The 16,245-nt window shown below is 37.6% G+C and overlaps 1 protein-coding gene across 1 annotated transcript in view; it reads right to left on the bottom strand.

Annotated features, from left to right (window-relative positions):
- Nucleotides 1–16,245, bottom strand: part of DNAH14 (dynein axonemal heavy chain 14) — a 398,456-nt gene that overhangs the window by 213,522 nt on the left and 168,689 nt on the right. The window contains exons 28-30 of the mRNA XM_018059938.1: nucleotides 9,466–9,784; nucleotides 2,275–2,506; nucleotides 1,484–1,537 (exon numbers count right to left, since the gene is read on the bottom strand). Coding sequence (XP_017915427.1) covers nucleotides 1,484–1,537; nucleotides 2,275–2,506; nucleotides 9,466–9,784 — 605 coding nt within the window. The remainder of the gene's footprint in view (nucleotides 1–1,483; nucleotides 1,538–2,274; nucleotides 2,507–9,465; nucleotides 9,785–16,245) is intronic.

The following is a 16,245-nucleotide window of genomic DNA, read 5'->3' as shown; positions in this document are numbered from 1 at the left end:
TCTCCTTTCTAGGTCAGGCCAAGACTCAAGGCTTAGTGGTCAATGCCTGGTAGTAATGCAGGCGGTTGATGTTTAGTCATTAAGTCGTGTCCGACTCTTTTGCGACTCCATGGTCTGTAGCTTGCCAGGCTCCTCTGTCTGTGGGACTTTTTTCCTTCTTCAGGGGATCTTCCCGACCTAGGGATGGATCCTTTACCGCTGAGTCACCAGGGAAGCTCAGTAATGCAGATTTCTGAACTAATAATTTAAGAGGAGTGGAAGATTGGGGCCAGCTCTTACTCTGCTTCTGCCATTTACAGTGGGCAGGTGGCTAGATCCTCCAGTGTCCTTGTGAGAGACTGAAAGTCTGTGTTGAAATCTGTCAATCTGTAAATGTTATAAACTGAAATAAACAAGCCAGATAAAGTGTCTGTGGACTGAATACCTGTAGAGGAATGCTTGAGCTCTAAGAGGAGCTTTTGTTAGGTGCTGCAGAGGGGCAAGATGTGAGAATCGGAGAGAGCCCCTCTGGCTCAGAAGCCTGAAAAAGTCGGTTCCTCCCACTGACTGCAGCAATCAGATCCTGTCTTTATCTAAACCTTTGATATTTTGTTTATCACCTTTTTGGGGGGGCATTTACTTTGATTCTTTAAAAAATACATTGCACTAAAATACTATTTATTTTGATAACTAAGTTTTTTGGCTCCTCATTGAACTTTGCTTAGCAGGTAAGAGTGTCACTCACCTTACCCTAGTCCCACTGCTGCAGAGCCCCAGTAAACGTAGTTTCCAGGGAGGACAGAGAGGCTATTTGGTAAGTGTTTTAAGAATAATAGTTCAATCAGCTTATTTATATTTACTGATATTTTTAATGTGCCAGGTGAATACATATTGGAAGTGTAGGATCTCAGCAAAATGTAAAAGGTTTGGACTTAAGTTGCAAAATAAAATAAATTGGAGTGTTTTGAAACTAAGGGAATTTGTGATAGGCTCAGAGGTATATGACATTTTAATAAATATTTAAGAATGTTATGAGATATATTTTAGATAATATGCAACCCAAACAAAATAAGGCTGACATAAACTTGTAATCATTTATATAACCTCTGACTCAAATTTTCGTGTTACTCATAGTAGCTTCAGTTCTTTATTTTCAGTAAATAAAAGTATAGGTTAGAATATGTAAATTTATATTACTGAAGCAGTACTCTTAATTTTTTATATATTCATGTTTCATACCAATTTTGTTTGAAAAGATTCTCCCTGTCAAAACATTGGAAACTCTCTGTCTTAAGAAGTGGTTCAGCTGAATAAAGGTAAACTGTGAAATGTTTTAAGTTTCAATTACATTTAAAATTTCTCTTCTGTTAGTTTAAAAGAACAGCATTTACAGTTATATTAATACTTAATGTCTAAGATATTTTTCTTATTCTTTTATCCTTAATGAATTATTTCTTTTATGTGTACAATAGTTTTTTTCTGAGAATATAAGAATAAGCTTTACCTTATAATCCAAATCCTCAAAACAGTTGAAGACTACACAATGTTTGCCTAAGGACTGGGAAACAAAAATGATATTTTAATATATTTATTGAATTATGACACAAAATGCTAACTTTAAAACTTCCAGAGGAATAAAATATCTTTATTCTTGCAAGAAAATTTTTACAATATAAAGGTGTTTATACCAAATTTAGAAATCCACAAGACTCAGTATAGGATTAATGCACATACACTGTTATAGTTTAGTTGATTAGTGCATGGAGGCTTAAGGTCATATTTTTAAACATATAAACAAATAACCTAAGAAAAAACATTTCAGCAATATCATAAACTATACCCTTTGCTTTCATCAGTTGCTTGTCTCTTTTTCTTACACACACACACACACACACACACACACACATACACACAAACACTTCTGTTAATCACAAAGACTAGGCAAAAATCTGTGTATGGAGCTCAAAATAAATGAATCACTTCTACAGGAAAGGAAGGGGGGACAAAGCTGCCATTTACATAGATGTTAGCTCATTTTTATAGCCCAAGTCAACTATGTTGACTTACCAAGATCCTAAGTCCCAGCACACATTAAACATTCAAAATTAAATGATGATGTATGAATTAATGAATGTGTTAATGTGTTTGCTAAATATTATGAATACTTTAACAACAGGAAAGGTGTAAACTTAAGACAACTTTTAAAGTTTTTTTAAAATTTTACTTTATTTTACTTTACAATACTGTGTGACTAAAAAAAGAGAAGTTTTTATTTTAGATGTAGAAACCACTTACTTTTGCTAGATCTTTAACACTCTCAGTTTTTCCTGTACCAGCTGGACCAGCAGGGCAACCTCCTAGGTTCAAGTGTAGTGCTCCAGTAAGAGTTAGCCAGCATCTGTCTGTGAGAGGTGTAATCACCAGTCTTGGGGTACAGCCCAAGTACTCGTAGCCATAAGTAAAGCTGGCATCTCCTTGAGATACATAGCACAACTTTTGTTTCTCATTCCATTTATATTGCAAATGTCTGGAAACAATATTTTAAATGGTCATATTATTTGGGCAAAATGATTTTTAATTCTTTTTCACATGCAGAAACATAATAAGATTATGTTGACTTGAAAACATCAAAAAATCAAATGAAAAGACTGGTGGGTAATTCATTAATTGCTCTATCAGACAGGAACTACTAGAACTTAAAAGACTGCAAACATGAACACTCTTCCCTATGAGAAAAATGGCCTTGCTGAATCATGCTACTTTGGTATGATGGTCAGCATAAATGGAAGATTTACATAACAATCATCTCTATGAAGTTTTTATGGCTTCCATAAGAAGGTGGTTTCAGACATTATTCATTATAACTACTACATTAGTGGTCCAGGACTACATTCTTATGGAAACCACTATGAGTTAAATTGGTGGCCCATTTATATCTTAGTTTATGCTGTCATCTAAAATTTTGTATATCCTTCATAAAACCCTTTTAAATCCTTTCTAGGACAAAGCAGATGATAAAGAAATATAAAAATGAGTACATTTAAAAAAATAAATTACAAAGAAAATTTTAAAAATTATAAACTACCACCTTGGAAAGTCTCAGATGAAGAGAGAGAAGTCACTGTTGAAGGAAATGAATTTTTTAAATTGTAGTTGACTTACAATACTATTATTAGTTTCAGGTATACACTGCTCCATTGGTAAAGAATCTGCCTGCAATGCAGGAGATCCTGTTTCAATTCCTGGGTCAGGAAGATCCTCTGGAGAAGGGATAAGCTATCCACTCCAGCACTCTTGGGCTTCCCTTGCGGCTCAGCTGGTAAAGAATCCACCTGCAATGCGGGAAGCCTGGGTTTGATCCTGGGTTGGAAAAATCCCCTGGAGATGGAAAAGGCTACCCACTCCAGTATTCTGGCCTGGAGAATTCCATGGACTATACATACAGTCCATGGGGTCACTAAGAGTCAGACACGACTGAGCGACTTTCACTTTCATAGTCATTTGACAATTTTACAGAATATATTCCATATAAAGTTACTATTGACTGTATTCTTTTTGCTGGATATTACATCCTCATAATTTATTATTTTATATCTAGTAGTTTGTACATCTTAATCTCCATTACCTCTATTGCACTTCTCATTACAACCTCCTTCTGGTAACCACTAGTTTGTTCTCTGTATTTATGAATCCGTTTCTGTTTGGTTATATTTGTTCATTTATTTTTTAGATTCTACATATAAATGAAAATATACAGTATTTATCTTTCTTATTTCACTAAGCCTAATATCCTCCAGGTTCATGTATATTGACACAAATGGCAAAATTTCATTCTTTTTTATGGTTAACATTCCATTGCATGTATATAGCACATCTTCTTTAACCATTTAATCTGTGGATGGATTTATGCTGTCTCCATATCTTGGCTATTGTAAATAGTGTTTCAGTGAATGTTGGGGTGCATGTATCTTTCAAAATGGTGTTTTCATTTTCTTCAGATAAATATAACGGTATAATTGGTAGATCATTTTTAATTTCTGAGGAGCCTCCATACTGTTTTCCAGAATGGCTATACCAACTTACATTTCTATTAGTGGTGCATGAGGGTTCCCATTTCTTCACATCCTCACCAATGCTTGTTATTTGCGGTCTTTTTGACAGTAGCTATTCTGGCAGGTGTGATATGATATCTCATTGTGGTTTTGATTTGCATTTCCCTCATGATTAGTGATGTTGAGCATCTTTTCATGCATCTATTGGCCATTTGTATTTCTTTTGGAAAAACAGGTCCTCTGCCCGTTTTTAAATTGGGTTGTCTTTTTGATATTGAGTTGTATGAGGTTTTTGTTAAAAATATTTTGGATATTGACCCTTTATCAGATGTCTCATTTACCAATATTTTCTCCCATTTAGTAGGCTGTATTTTTTGTTTGGTGGATGGTTTCCTTTGCTCTGCAAAAGCTTTTAAGTTTGATTAGGTTCCATTTGTTTATTTTTGCTTTTGTTTCACTTGTCTGAGGAGATATATCCAAAAAATTGCTAAGACCAATGTCAAAAATCATACTGCCTAAGAAAGCCTTCTTCAGAGATCAATGCAAAGAAATAGAGGAAAACAACAGAATGGGAAAGACTAGAGATCTCTTCAAGAAAATTAGAGATACCAAGGGAATATTTCATGCAAAGATGGGCTCGAAAAAGGACAGAAATGGTATGGACCTAACAGAAGCAGAAGATATCAAGAAGAGGTGGCAAGAATACATGGTAGAACTGTACAAAAAAAATCTTCACGACCCGGATAATCACGATGGTGTGATCACTCATCTAGAGCCAGTCATCCTGGAATGTGAAGTCAAGTGGGCCATAGAAAGCATCCTATGAACAAAGAAATGGAGGTGGTGGAATTACAGTGGAGCTATTTCAAATCCTGAAAGATGATGCTGTGAAAGTGCTGCACTCAATATGCCAGCAAATTTGGAAAACTCAGCAGTGGCCACAGGACTGGAAAAGGTCAGTTTTCATTCCAATCCCAAAGAAAGGCAATGCCAAAGAATGCTCAAACTACTGCACAATTGCACTCATCTCACATGCTAGTAAAGTAATGCTCAAAATTCTCCAAGCCAGGCTTCAGCAATGCGTGAACCATGAACTTCCAGATGTTCAAGCTGGTTTTAGAAAAGGCAGAAGAACCGGAGATCAAATTACCAACATTAGCTGGAGACTGGCAGGCTACAGTCTGTGGGGTCACAACTTTCACTTTGTACATGACTGAGCGACTGAACTGAACTGAGTACATCATGAGAAACGCTGGGCTGGAAGAAGCACAAGCTGGAATCAAGATTGCTGGGAGAAATATCAATAACGTCAGATATGCAGATGACACCACCCTTATGGCAGAAAGTGAAGAGGAACTAAAAAGCCTCTTGATAACAGTGAAAGAGCAGAGTGAAAAAGTTGGCTTAAAGCTCAACATTCAGAGAACGAAGATCATGGCATCTGGTCCCATCACTTCATGGGAAGTAGATGGGGAAACAGTGTCAGACTTTATTTTTTGGGGCTCCAAAATCACTGCAGATGGTGATTGCAGTCATGAAATTAAAAGACACTTACTCCTTGGAAGGAAAGTTATGATCAACCTAGATAGCATATTCAAAAGCAGAGACATTACTTTGCCAACAAAGGTCCATCTAGTCAAGGCTATGGTTTTTCCAGTAGTCATGTATGGATGTGAGAATTGGACAGTGAAGAAAGCTTAGCACCGAAGAATTGATGCTTTTGAACTGTGGTGTTGGAGAAGACTCTTGAGAGTCCCTTGGACTGCAAGGAGATCCAACCAGTCCATCCTAAAGGAGACCAGTCCTGGGTGTTCATTGGAAGGACTGATGCTGAAGCTGAAACTCCAATACTTTGGCCACCTCATGCGAAGAGTTGACTCGCTGGAAAAGACCCTGATGCTGGGAGGGATTGGGGCAGGTGGAGAAGGGGACAACAGAGGATGAGATGGCTGGATGGCATCACCGACTCGATGCACATGAGTTTGGGTGAACTCTTGCAGTTGGTGATGGTCAGGGAGGCCTGGCGTGCTGCAATTCATGGGGTCGCAAAGAGCTGGACACGACTTAGTGACTGAACTGAAATGATGCTTTCTTCTGAATTTTTTACGGTTTCAGGTCATATATTTAGGTCATTAATCCATTTTAAGTTTACTTTTTATATAAGGTGTGAGAAAATATTCTAGTTTCATTCTTTTCCATGTTGCTGTTAAGTTTTTCCAAGACCATGTATTGATGAAACTGTCTTCTTACCTGTATTCTTACCTCCTTTGTCATAGCTTAATTGACCATATTGTATGAATTTAGGAAAAGATTTTTCACTGTATCTGTAGTGCATAAGTAATATTTCATAGTTTCTTTTATTAATGTTTAGGCCCAAATCAGCTTAAGAAACATTTTTATCTTAATGACTTACAGTAGCTTAATTTTTTAAATTATACAAATAAATTGAAAGAAAATATATTTATTTCATTCTTACATAACTGGAGGGTTGTGTGTACCAGTTGTACACTGCATAATTTCTCAAACTTTGAAATGAGATTGGATCATGCCAATCTTACTTCCTGTGCCACATTAATTTTATTTTATTTTATTTTTTTTATTTTTATTATTTTTGGCGATTCAATTCTTACATGATAGTATACATGTTAGAATGTCATTCTCCCAAATCATCCCACCCTCTCCCTCTCCCTCTGAGTCCAAAAGTCCATTATACACATCTGTGTCTCTTTCCCTGTCTTGCATACAGGGTCGTCATTGCCATCTTCCTAAATTCCATATATATGTGTTAGTATACTGTATTGGTGTTTTTGTTTCTGGCTTACTTCACTCTGTATAATTGGCTCCAGTTTCATCCATCTCATCAGAACTGATTCAAATGAATTCTTTTTAACGGCTGAGTAATACTCCATTGTGTATATGTACCACAGCTTTCTTATCCATTCATCTGCTGATGGACATCTAGGTTGTTTCCATGTCCTGGCTATTATAAACAGTGCTGCGATGAACATTGGGGTACATGTGTCTCTTTCAATTCTGGTTTCCTCGGTGTGTATGCCCAGCAGTGGGAATATCTACCTAAAGAAACTAAAGACCTATATATAGAAAACTATAAAACACTGATGAAAGAAATCAAAGAGGACACTAATAGATGGAGAAATATACCATGTTCATGGATCGGAAGAATCAATATAGTGAAAATGAGTATACTACCCAAAGCAATTTACAAATTCAATGCAATCCCTATCAAGCTACCAGCAACATTTTTCACAGAACTAGAACAAATAATTTCAAGATTTGTATGGAAATACAAAAAACCTCGAATAGCCAAAGCAATCTTGAGAAAGAAGAATGGAACTGGAGGAATCAACTTGCCTGACTTCAGGCTCTACTACAAAGCCACAGTCATCAAGACAGTATGGTACTGGCACAAAGACAGACATATAGATCAATGGAACAAAATAGAAAGCCCAGAGATAAATCCACACACCTATGGACACCTTATCTTTGACAAAGGAGGCAAGAATATACAATGGAGTAAAGACAATCTCTTTAACAAGTGGTGCTGGGAAAACTGGTCAACCACTTGTAAAAGAATGAAACTAGATCACTTTCTAACACCCCACACAAAAATAAACACATTAATTTTAATTCGGTGCTTGCTTTTTAACAGGGCCACTGCCAAAAATCTAGCTTTGCAAAGATAAGAGGTCACTGAAAGGTTGCAGCATGATCTAATATTAACGTTGTAAACTGCTCCAACCTGTTAGGAGCTGGTTATCTTACTGATGTTATATATCCCTTGTTTGTTTAGTCACTAAGTCTTGTCTGACTCTTCTGCGATCCCACGGACTATAGCCTGCAAGGCTCCTCTGGTTCATGGGATTTCCTAGGCAAGAACACTGGAGTGGGCTGCCATTTATTTACCTCTCCAATGGATCTTCCTGACCCAGGGATCAAACTAGTCTCTCCATCGTTGGCAGGCAGATTTTTTTATCACTGAGTCATCAAAGAAACTCTGGTATCTTATAGTGTCCTTATAGTCTCTCAAAAGTTTAAAAAATCTTACAGTTGTGAGTACCCTATGGTGTCATGGGACACCAAGGCACACTATATGGAAGCTATACCCTTAGAATCATAGATACACTCAGAGTCTTATTATTAATAGGATCTTCTTTCTCCTAGTTTGCTTTTCTGTATATGCTCTTCCACTTTTAGTTTTCACTTTTAAAGAGAGTCAATAGAAAGTAATAATGACATACTAAACTTTACGCAACATGAGGGCTCACAGACATGACATATTCTTTTAGCAATTAAGAATGTATACAGTTATACTTCAGTAATACAGACATATGAATATATATAAAATATATCCTGATAAAACATAGTAGACAGTCATGCCAGTCAAACGCAACAGCTTCTTTTCACTCTATTTTCCTTAGAGTTTAAAGGAAATTGTCATACCTAAAATCAGGAAATTTATGCTAATACAGAATTTATTAAAAATAAACTTTTCTTGAGAATCAAGGATCTTATATAGGTAGGGCAGTTGTTTTCCTATGAACAGAGGAAACTTCAGAAAAAAATTAATTCAGAAGTTTGAAACTATAGTTATTATGGAATCTTATGTTTGATTTCTTCACCAAAATTAATGGCACTATTTTTCTATACTTTCATACTTGTATATGAAATACTACATGTATATGACTATATACTTATTGCCCCTGGATAGGAAGAAGGGCTTCCCTGTAGCTCAGCTGGTAAAGAATCCACCTGCAATGCAGGAGACCCCAGTTCAATCCCTTGGTAGGGAAGATCCGCTGGAGAATGGATAGGCTACCCACTCAGGTATTTTTGGGCTTCCCTGTTGGCTCAGCTGGTAAAGAGTCCACCTGCAATGCAGGATACCTGGGTTGGGAAGATCCTTTGGAGAAGGCCTGGAGAATTCCACGGACTATACAGTCTATGGGGGTTGCAAAGAGTCAGACACGACTGAGCGACTTGCACTTTTTAGGAAGAAGGGAGTTCTGAGTTAGAGAATTGGCTAGAAATGTCCTCTGATTTGTTTCTCAGCTTGGTCTGTCCCAGAACTGACAGCACATGGGGGAAAGAAGAGGCTTGAGGTAGAGCTTCTTTCACTACCCATTGAAAACTGCCCTCTGGCTGAATGGTAAAAGGGAAAACACATCTAAGAGGAGTGTGATCAGTTCGGGAAGATAAAACAAAAAGAACTTAAAATGAAGGAGAAGAACAGTGGAAAACAGGAATAAGAAAGCACAGGAATATGTACTCAAGTTGGCAGAATTTGCTTAGAATTTCTATAAATCCCAGAGAGATAAAACTCAGGTTGGACAAAATTCGAGGTAGAGAATTAACTTACCTGAGATAGGTATGTGAGAAATTATTTTATTTAGAGTTGTAATTTCGATCTACCTACCTTGTCCACTCAAAATCATCTGCATTGAAAATACTTTTGAGTAGTAAATCTCTCACTGTGTCTCTGCAGTGAACATACAGGGTAAGCAACGCCCCTAGCACAACTTTTGCTCGAGAGTTATGAGTATCCAGCAGCACCAGCTCTGCAATCTCTTCTAGCTGATGTATCATACCAGCATGGACCTTTTCCACCTCTTTTTTTGGATGAGAACTCACAAAACTTTTGATACAATCATTATAAAATATGATCTGGCTCTGAAAAAATAAGATATAAAAGTAATAATTTTGAAGCATAAATTTTATAAGTGAAAATAGATATTCTCAAGAGTGGTGTGGTGTGGACTGAAGGCAGGAGGAGAAGGGGACAACAGAGGACAAGATGGTTGGATGACATCATCGACTCAATGAACATGAGTTTGAGCAAGCTCTGGGAGATGGTGAAGGACAAGGAAGGCTGGCATGCTGCAGTCCATGGGGTCGCAAAGAGTCAGACACGACTGAGCTACTGAACAACAATATATGATGTGTATTATGCAAGTCATCATATGTGTGTAAAAGAGAGAGCTTACACATTAGTATGCATTTGACACTTAGAGATTGAACTTTGATTAATGCTTGTGGGAGCCTTATTCTTTAATAAATGGAAACATGTTTATCACCAACATTTATATTTTCTAAATTTTATATTCTTAATCTATCATCGCTTAGGCTAAGTAAGAACCTGGGGACAGTAATAACGGTATCATAATTCCAAGATTAAATTACTTCTGTTTTCTGAGTGGGGTTTTTTAGAGATAGGTTAAGTTTGTAATTTTTAGGATCTTTATACAACTTCTATTATTTGATCCCTCTTTTGTTACTCTTTCCATACATACCAGAGCAGTTTTAAAAAGGCTACTGGATTTAAGTCAAATTGACCTGGCATTTAATGGAGGGAGATATGTCAGGGGGTTCATAGGTTTCTGGCCTGTAATTAGATGAATTGTGATTCCAGTCACTAAGATATTATATCTATTGGAGGAATAGCATGCTGTAGGTGAAGGGACACAATGAATTCATTTGGGATACACTGAATTTGAAGTGCTTAAGAAATACATGGGCTTCCCAGCTGGCACTAGTGGTAAAGAACCTGCCTACCAATGCAGGAGTTGTAAAGATGTGGGTTTTAACCCTGGGTCGGGAAGATCCCCTGGAGGAAGGCATGGCAACCCACTCCAGTATTCCTGCCTGGAGAATCCCCATGCACAGAGGAGCCCAGTGGCCTGCAGTCCATGGGGTTACAAAGAATCAGACACAACTGAAGCGACTTAGCACTCTTAAGAAATACACAAGAGGAGCTATGAGGAAATAAATATTAGAATAATTAGCATAGAGGTAATACGTAGAATGGTGAGATTTTTTTCTTTCCAGGGCAAGATAAGTGTACCCAGATGGGAAACTTGATTTATCAGTTAGTGTTTTGGCAGCATGCAACAGAAACTAACTGACTTCCCGAAAGCATGTTGTAGACCTCTAATAGCAGATTAGCTGGAGGTGAGAGCTGAGGCTTAGGAAGTGGGCAGAAGCAAGAATCTGGGCCAGGCATCAGGAACCATAGTCATGGTCATGCCACAGAAGAGTCTGATCAAAAGTCACTGTACTGTCACACCAAGATTTATCCAAGATTCACAGCCTCAGGAGAGAGCAACCAGTGGGCTGAGACCCTCTCCGAGGCTGCCTCAGTGTAGGTTGAGGGAAGGTTTGGATATGGTAAGACTGATTATGAACTAGATTTTACCTATTTATTTAGCTAAACATAGAGGACTTCTCAACCACTATAGTTTGATTAAATCTATATTGAAATTCTCTTAGTGGATACTGCATGTAAATATTTTATTATCCCAACAGGTGTCCACTCAGAGATAGTTCCTAGTTATGTTACATATGTAGAAGTGTTTACAAGAGGAAGGGAAGGTGTAAACTGCATACAAGGATGGGAAACTTGCAGTATGTAAGGCAGACATGGGAAAACAAAAATATATTCAGTGAGTAAATCTATCATAAAATATTTTTGGAAACAGATTACTGACTGCTTCTAATTATTAAGCATGTTTGGAAGACCAGAGGTTTGGGAAAGATCCTTTCTTAGTAGAGCAGATTTGATTATTTGAATGCCTGGTAAACTGCAGAAATGTGCATACTGATTAATTATGATTTTGTTGTCTGCATAAACAACAGCTTAAATAAGTCCTAGACTTAAGATCTGAAAGCACTTTATTAATATTCAGGCAAGTGAATGACAAAGGAGACCAAGGAGATTTGATAATCAGAATTTGTGTCCATAATCCCAGGTTATCTTAATAAAGGCTTGAAAATTAGGGTGGGTCAAGGAGAAGGCAATGGCAACCCACTCCAGTGTTCTTGCCTGGAGAACCCCAGGGACTGGGGAGCCTGGTGGGCTGCCGTCTATGGGGTTGCACAGAGTCGGACACGACTGAGGCGACTTAGAAAAAAAAAGGTAAATAAAAAAATGTAATGTTATTTTAAAATTTAACAGAGAACTACAAGGTCAAGTGTGCTTTAAAAATACTTGGTAATAGTAACTCATGGCAATATGGCTTTTACTTTCATTACTCCAGAAAAATTGCTGTCTCTGAGGTTCATGTTGACCCTAATAACTGACAGACATAATGGAGTTTTCAAACCTTTCTACAGCATTTAAAAATGATGATCACTCACTTTTTCTAGAGAAAAATCAAACAAACAAAAATATCCCTCTCTCCTCCCTTAGCTTTCATAACAAATCTCGTCATTTCTCTTCTTTTTCTTTTTTCTCCTTCTTTTTTTTAACCCATGTGCTAATCCCCAGAAGCTGTGAATATGTCACCTTATGATGGAAACAGTTGATTAAGACCTTGTGACAGGGAGGTTCTAGATTTTCTGAGTGGGGCCAGTGTAATCACATGTATCCTCATAGCCAACAAGAGAACCTGAAGTGCAGTACTTGGGGGCAAACTCAAAAATGATCTTGAATTGTTTCCTAGACAAACCATTTAACATCAGTAATTCAACTCTATGCCCCAACCACTAATACCAAAGAAGCCAAACAATTCTATGAATTAATAAAAAAAAAAAAAAAAGACGTCCTTTTCATCATTGGGGATGGGAATGCAAAAGTAGGAAGTCAAGAGATACCTGAAGTAACAGGAAAGTTTGGCCTTGGAGTACAAAACGAAGCAGGGCCAAGGCTAACAGAGTTTTGCCAAGAGAACACACTGGTCATAACAAACACCCCCTTCCAACTACATAGGAGACGACTCTACATATGGACATTACCAGATGGTCAATACTGAAATCAGATTGATTATATTCTTTGCAGCCAAAGGTGGAGAAGCTCTATACAGTCAGCAAAAACAAGACCGGGAACTGACTGTGGCTCAGATCATGAGCTCCTTATTGCAAAATTCAGGCTTAAATTGAAGAAAGTAGTGAAAACAACTAGACCATTCAGGTATGATCTAAATCAAATCTCCTATGATTATACAGTGGAAATGACAAATAGATTCAAAGGATTAGATCTGATAGACAGAGTGCCTGAAGAACTATGGATGGAGGTTCATAACACTGAACAGGAGATGGTGACCAAAACTATCCCCAATAAAAAGAAATGCAAGAAGACAAAGTGGTTTTCTGAGGAGACTGGAGAAATAGCTGAGAAAAGAAGAGAAGTAAAAGGCAAAGGAGAAAGGGAAAAATATTCCCAACTGAATGCAGAGTTCCAGAGAATAGAAAGGAGAGATAAGAAAGCCTTATGTGAAAAAAAAAAAGAAAGCCTTATGTGAATAATGCAGAAAAATAGAGGAAAACAATAGCACAGAAAAGACTAGAGATCACTTGAGAAAATTAGAGATACCAAGGGAACATTTCATGCAAGGCTGGGTGCAATAAAGGACAGAAATGGCAAGGACCTAACAGAAGCAGAAGAGGTTAAGAAGAGGTGGCAAGAATACACAGATGAACTATACAAAAGAATAGTATAATGGTGCGGTCACTCACCCATAGCCAGACATCCTGGAGTGTGAAGTCAAGTGGGCCTTAGGAAGCATTCCTATGAACAAAGCTAGTGGAGGTGACAGAATTCCAGCTGAGCTATTTCAAATCCTAAAAGATGATGCTGTTAAAGTGTTGCACTCAATATGCCAGCAAATTTGGAAAACTCAGCAGTGGCCACAGGACTGGAAAAGGTCAGTTTCCATCCCCGTTCCTAACAAGGGCAATGCCAAATGATATCAAACTCCCATACAACTATGCTCATTTCATATGCTAGCAAGATAATGCCCAAAATCCTTCAAGCTAGGTTTCAGTACATGAACTGAGAACTTCCAGTTGTACAATCTAGGTTTAGAAGAGGCAGAAGAACCAAAGATCAAATTGCCAACATTTGTTGGATTATATAAAAAGCAAGGGAATTCCTAAAACACATATACTTCTGCTTCATTGACTATACTAAAGTCTGACTGTGTGGATCACAATAAACTGTGGAAAGTTCTTAAAGAGATGGGTATACCAGACCACCTTCCCTGTCTCCTGAGAAACCTGTATGCAGGTCAAGAAGCAACAGTTAGAACCAGCCATGGAACAATAGACTGGTTCAAAACTGGAAAAGGAGTACATCAAGGCTGTATATTGTCACCCTGCTTATTTAACTTATATGCTGAGAACATCATGTAAAATGCCAGGCTGGATGAATCACAAGCTGGAATCAAGCTTGACAGGAGAAATATGAAGAACCTTAAATATACAGATGATACCATTCTAATGGCAGAAACTGAAGAGGAACTAAAGAGCCTCTTGATGAAGGTGAAGGAGGAGAGTGAAAAGCTGGCTTAAAACTCAACATTCAAAAAACTAAAATCATGGCATACAGTCCCATCACTTCATGGCAAATTGAAGGGAAAAAGTGGAAAGAATGACAGATGTTATTTTCTTGGGCTCCAAAATCACTGCAGTTGGTGACTGCAGCCATGAAATTAAAAGATGCTTGCTCCTTGGAAGAAAAGCTATGACCAAACTAGACAGTGTATTAAAAAGCAGAGACATCTCTCTGCTGACAAGGTACGTATAGTCAAAGCTATGGTTTTTCCAGTAATCATGTATGGATGTGAGAGTTGGACCATAAAGAAGGCTAAGCACTGAAGACTTGATGCTTTTGAACTGTGATGCTGGAGAACACTCTTCAGAGTCTCTTGGACTGCAAGGAAATAAAACCAGTCAATCCTAAAGGAAATCAACACTGACCGTTCACTGGAAGTACTGATGCTGAAGTTGAAGCTCTAATATTTTGGCCATCTGATGCAAAGAGCCAACTCACTGGAGAAGACTCTAATGCTGTGAAAGATTGAGGGCAGGAGGAGAAGAGGGCAACAGAGGATGAGATGGTTGGATAGCATCACTTGCTCAATGGACAAGTTTGAGAAAACTTGGGGAGATAGTGGAGGACTGAGGAATCTAGTGCACTCCAGTCCATGGGGTCACAAAGATTCAGACATGACTGAACAAATAACAAAATAATTCATGAGTTATATTCCTTCAACATTTTATCCTGAACATTTTTAAAAGCATGGACAAGTTGATGAAATTATAAAATGAATACACATATACCTATCACTATGTTCCTTAATAAACGTTTTGCTAATATTTACTTTGTCAGATATCTGTCCATCAAGTCAACCATCTCTCCATTTTATTTTTTAATGCAGTTCAGAGTTACATATATCAGTAACCTTCACAATGGTTTATTTCTAACTCTTTGTTTTCTGGGCGTGTAGTTACAAATTAAATACTGGTACATCAAAGAAGTATTTACTTACCACAGTGAGTACCACTTGTCCTGGATGAGACAGCACCCACAGGGAAAACTGTTGGTAGTACCAGTCATCAACTCCTTGACTTACAAATCTATAGGCAAAAAAATATATAATATTTATATTTAATCACTGATTGTGGCTATTTAATGATTAAGCATGATAAGATAACACAGGAATTTTCCTTTAGGCTCTCTGACTTTTCTGTTCTAATTTAGGTATATAAATAACAAAGCAGAGATAATAGAGCTTTAATTCATGCATAATGCATATTCCTTAAATTCCTCTTTAATATCATCTGTACATTTCCAATAAAACCATTGAGTTTCTGGGATGGTGTGCATGTATGTTAAGTTGCTTCAGTCTGACTCTTGACTCTATGGACCATAGCCCACCAGGCTCCTCTGTCCATATGATTCTCCAGGCAAGAATACTGGACTGGGTTGCAATGCCCTCCTCCAGAGAATGTTCCTGACCCAGGGATCTAACCTGTGTCTCGTGTTTACCTGCATTTGCAGGCAGGTTCTTTACCACTAGTGCCACCTGCGACTATATTAAGGTAGAGGATGACACCGATTAGCTTTGAATTTCTAATACTATCAATGGTAAAAACAATATTTGAAATAATTTCAACAAAATTGAATATTGGACTGAAATGATCAGGTGATTTTTAATAGTTAAGTCCTACATTTAACTTTAAAAAGTAATTATAATTTAGCTTTCAAAAGTAATGAAGAGGGGAGGGCGGTCCTAAGATGGTGGAGGAAAAGGACAGGGAGGACACTTTCTCCCCCACAAATTCATCAAAAGATCATTTGAATGCTGAGCAACTTCCACAAAACAACTTTCTGAATGCTGGCGAAGGACACCAGGCACCCAGAAAGGCAGCCCATTCTCTTAGAAAGGAGGTAGGACAAAATATAAAAGACAAAAAGAGA

Source organism: Capra hircus, chromosome 16 (genome assembly GCF_001704415.2).
Source record: "Capra hircus breed San Clemente chromosome 16, ASM170441v1, whole genome shotgun sequence".
Taxonomy (NCBI): Eukaryota; Metazoa; Chordata; class Mammalia; order Artiodactyla; family Bovidae; genus Capra; species Capra hircus.
Note: the sequence above shows the minus strand (reverse complement) of the source record. Positions and strands in the feature narration are given on the sequence as shown.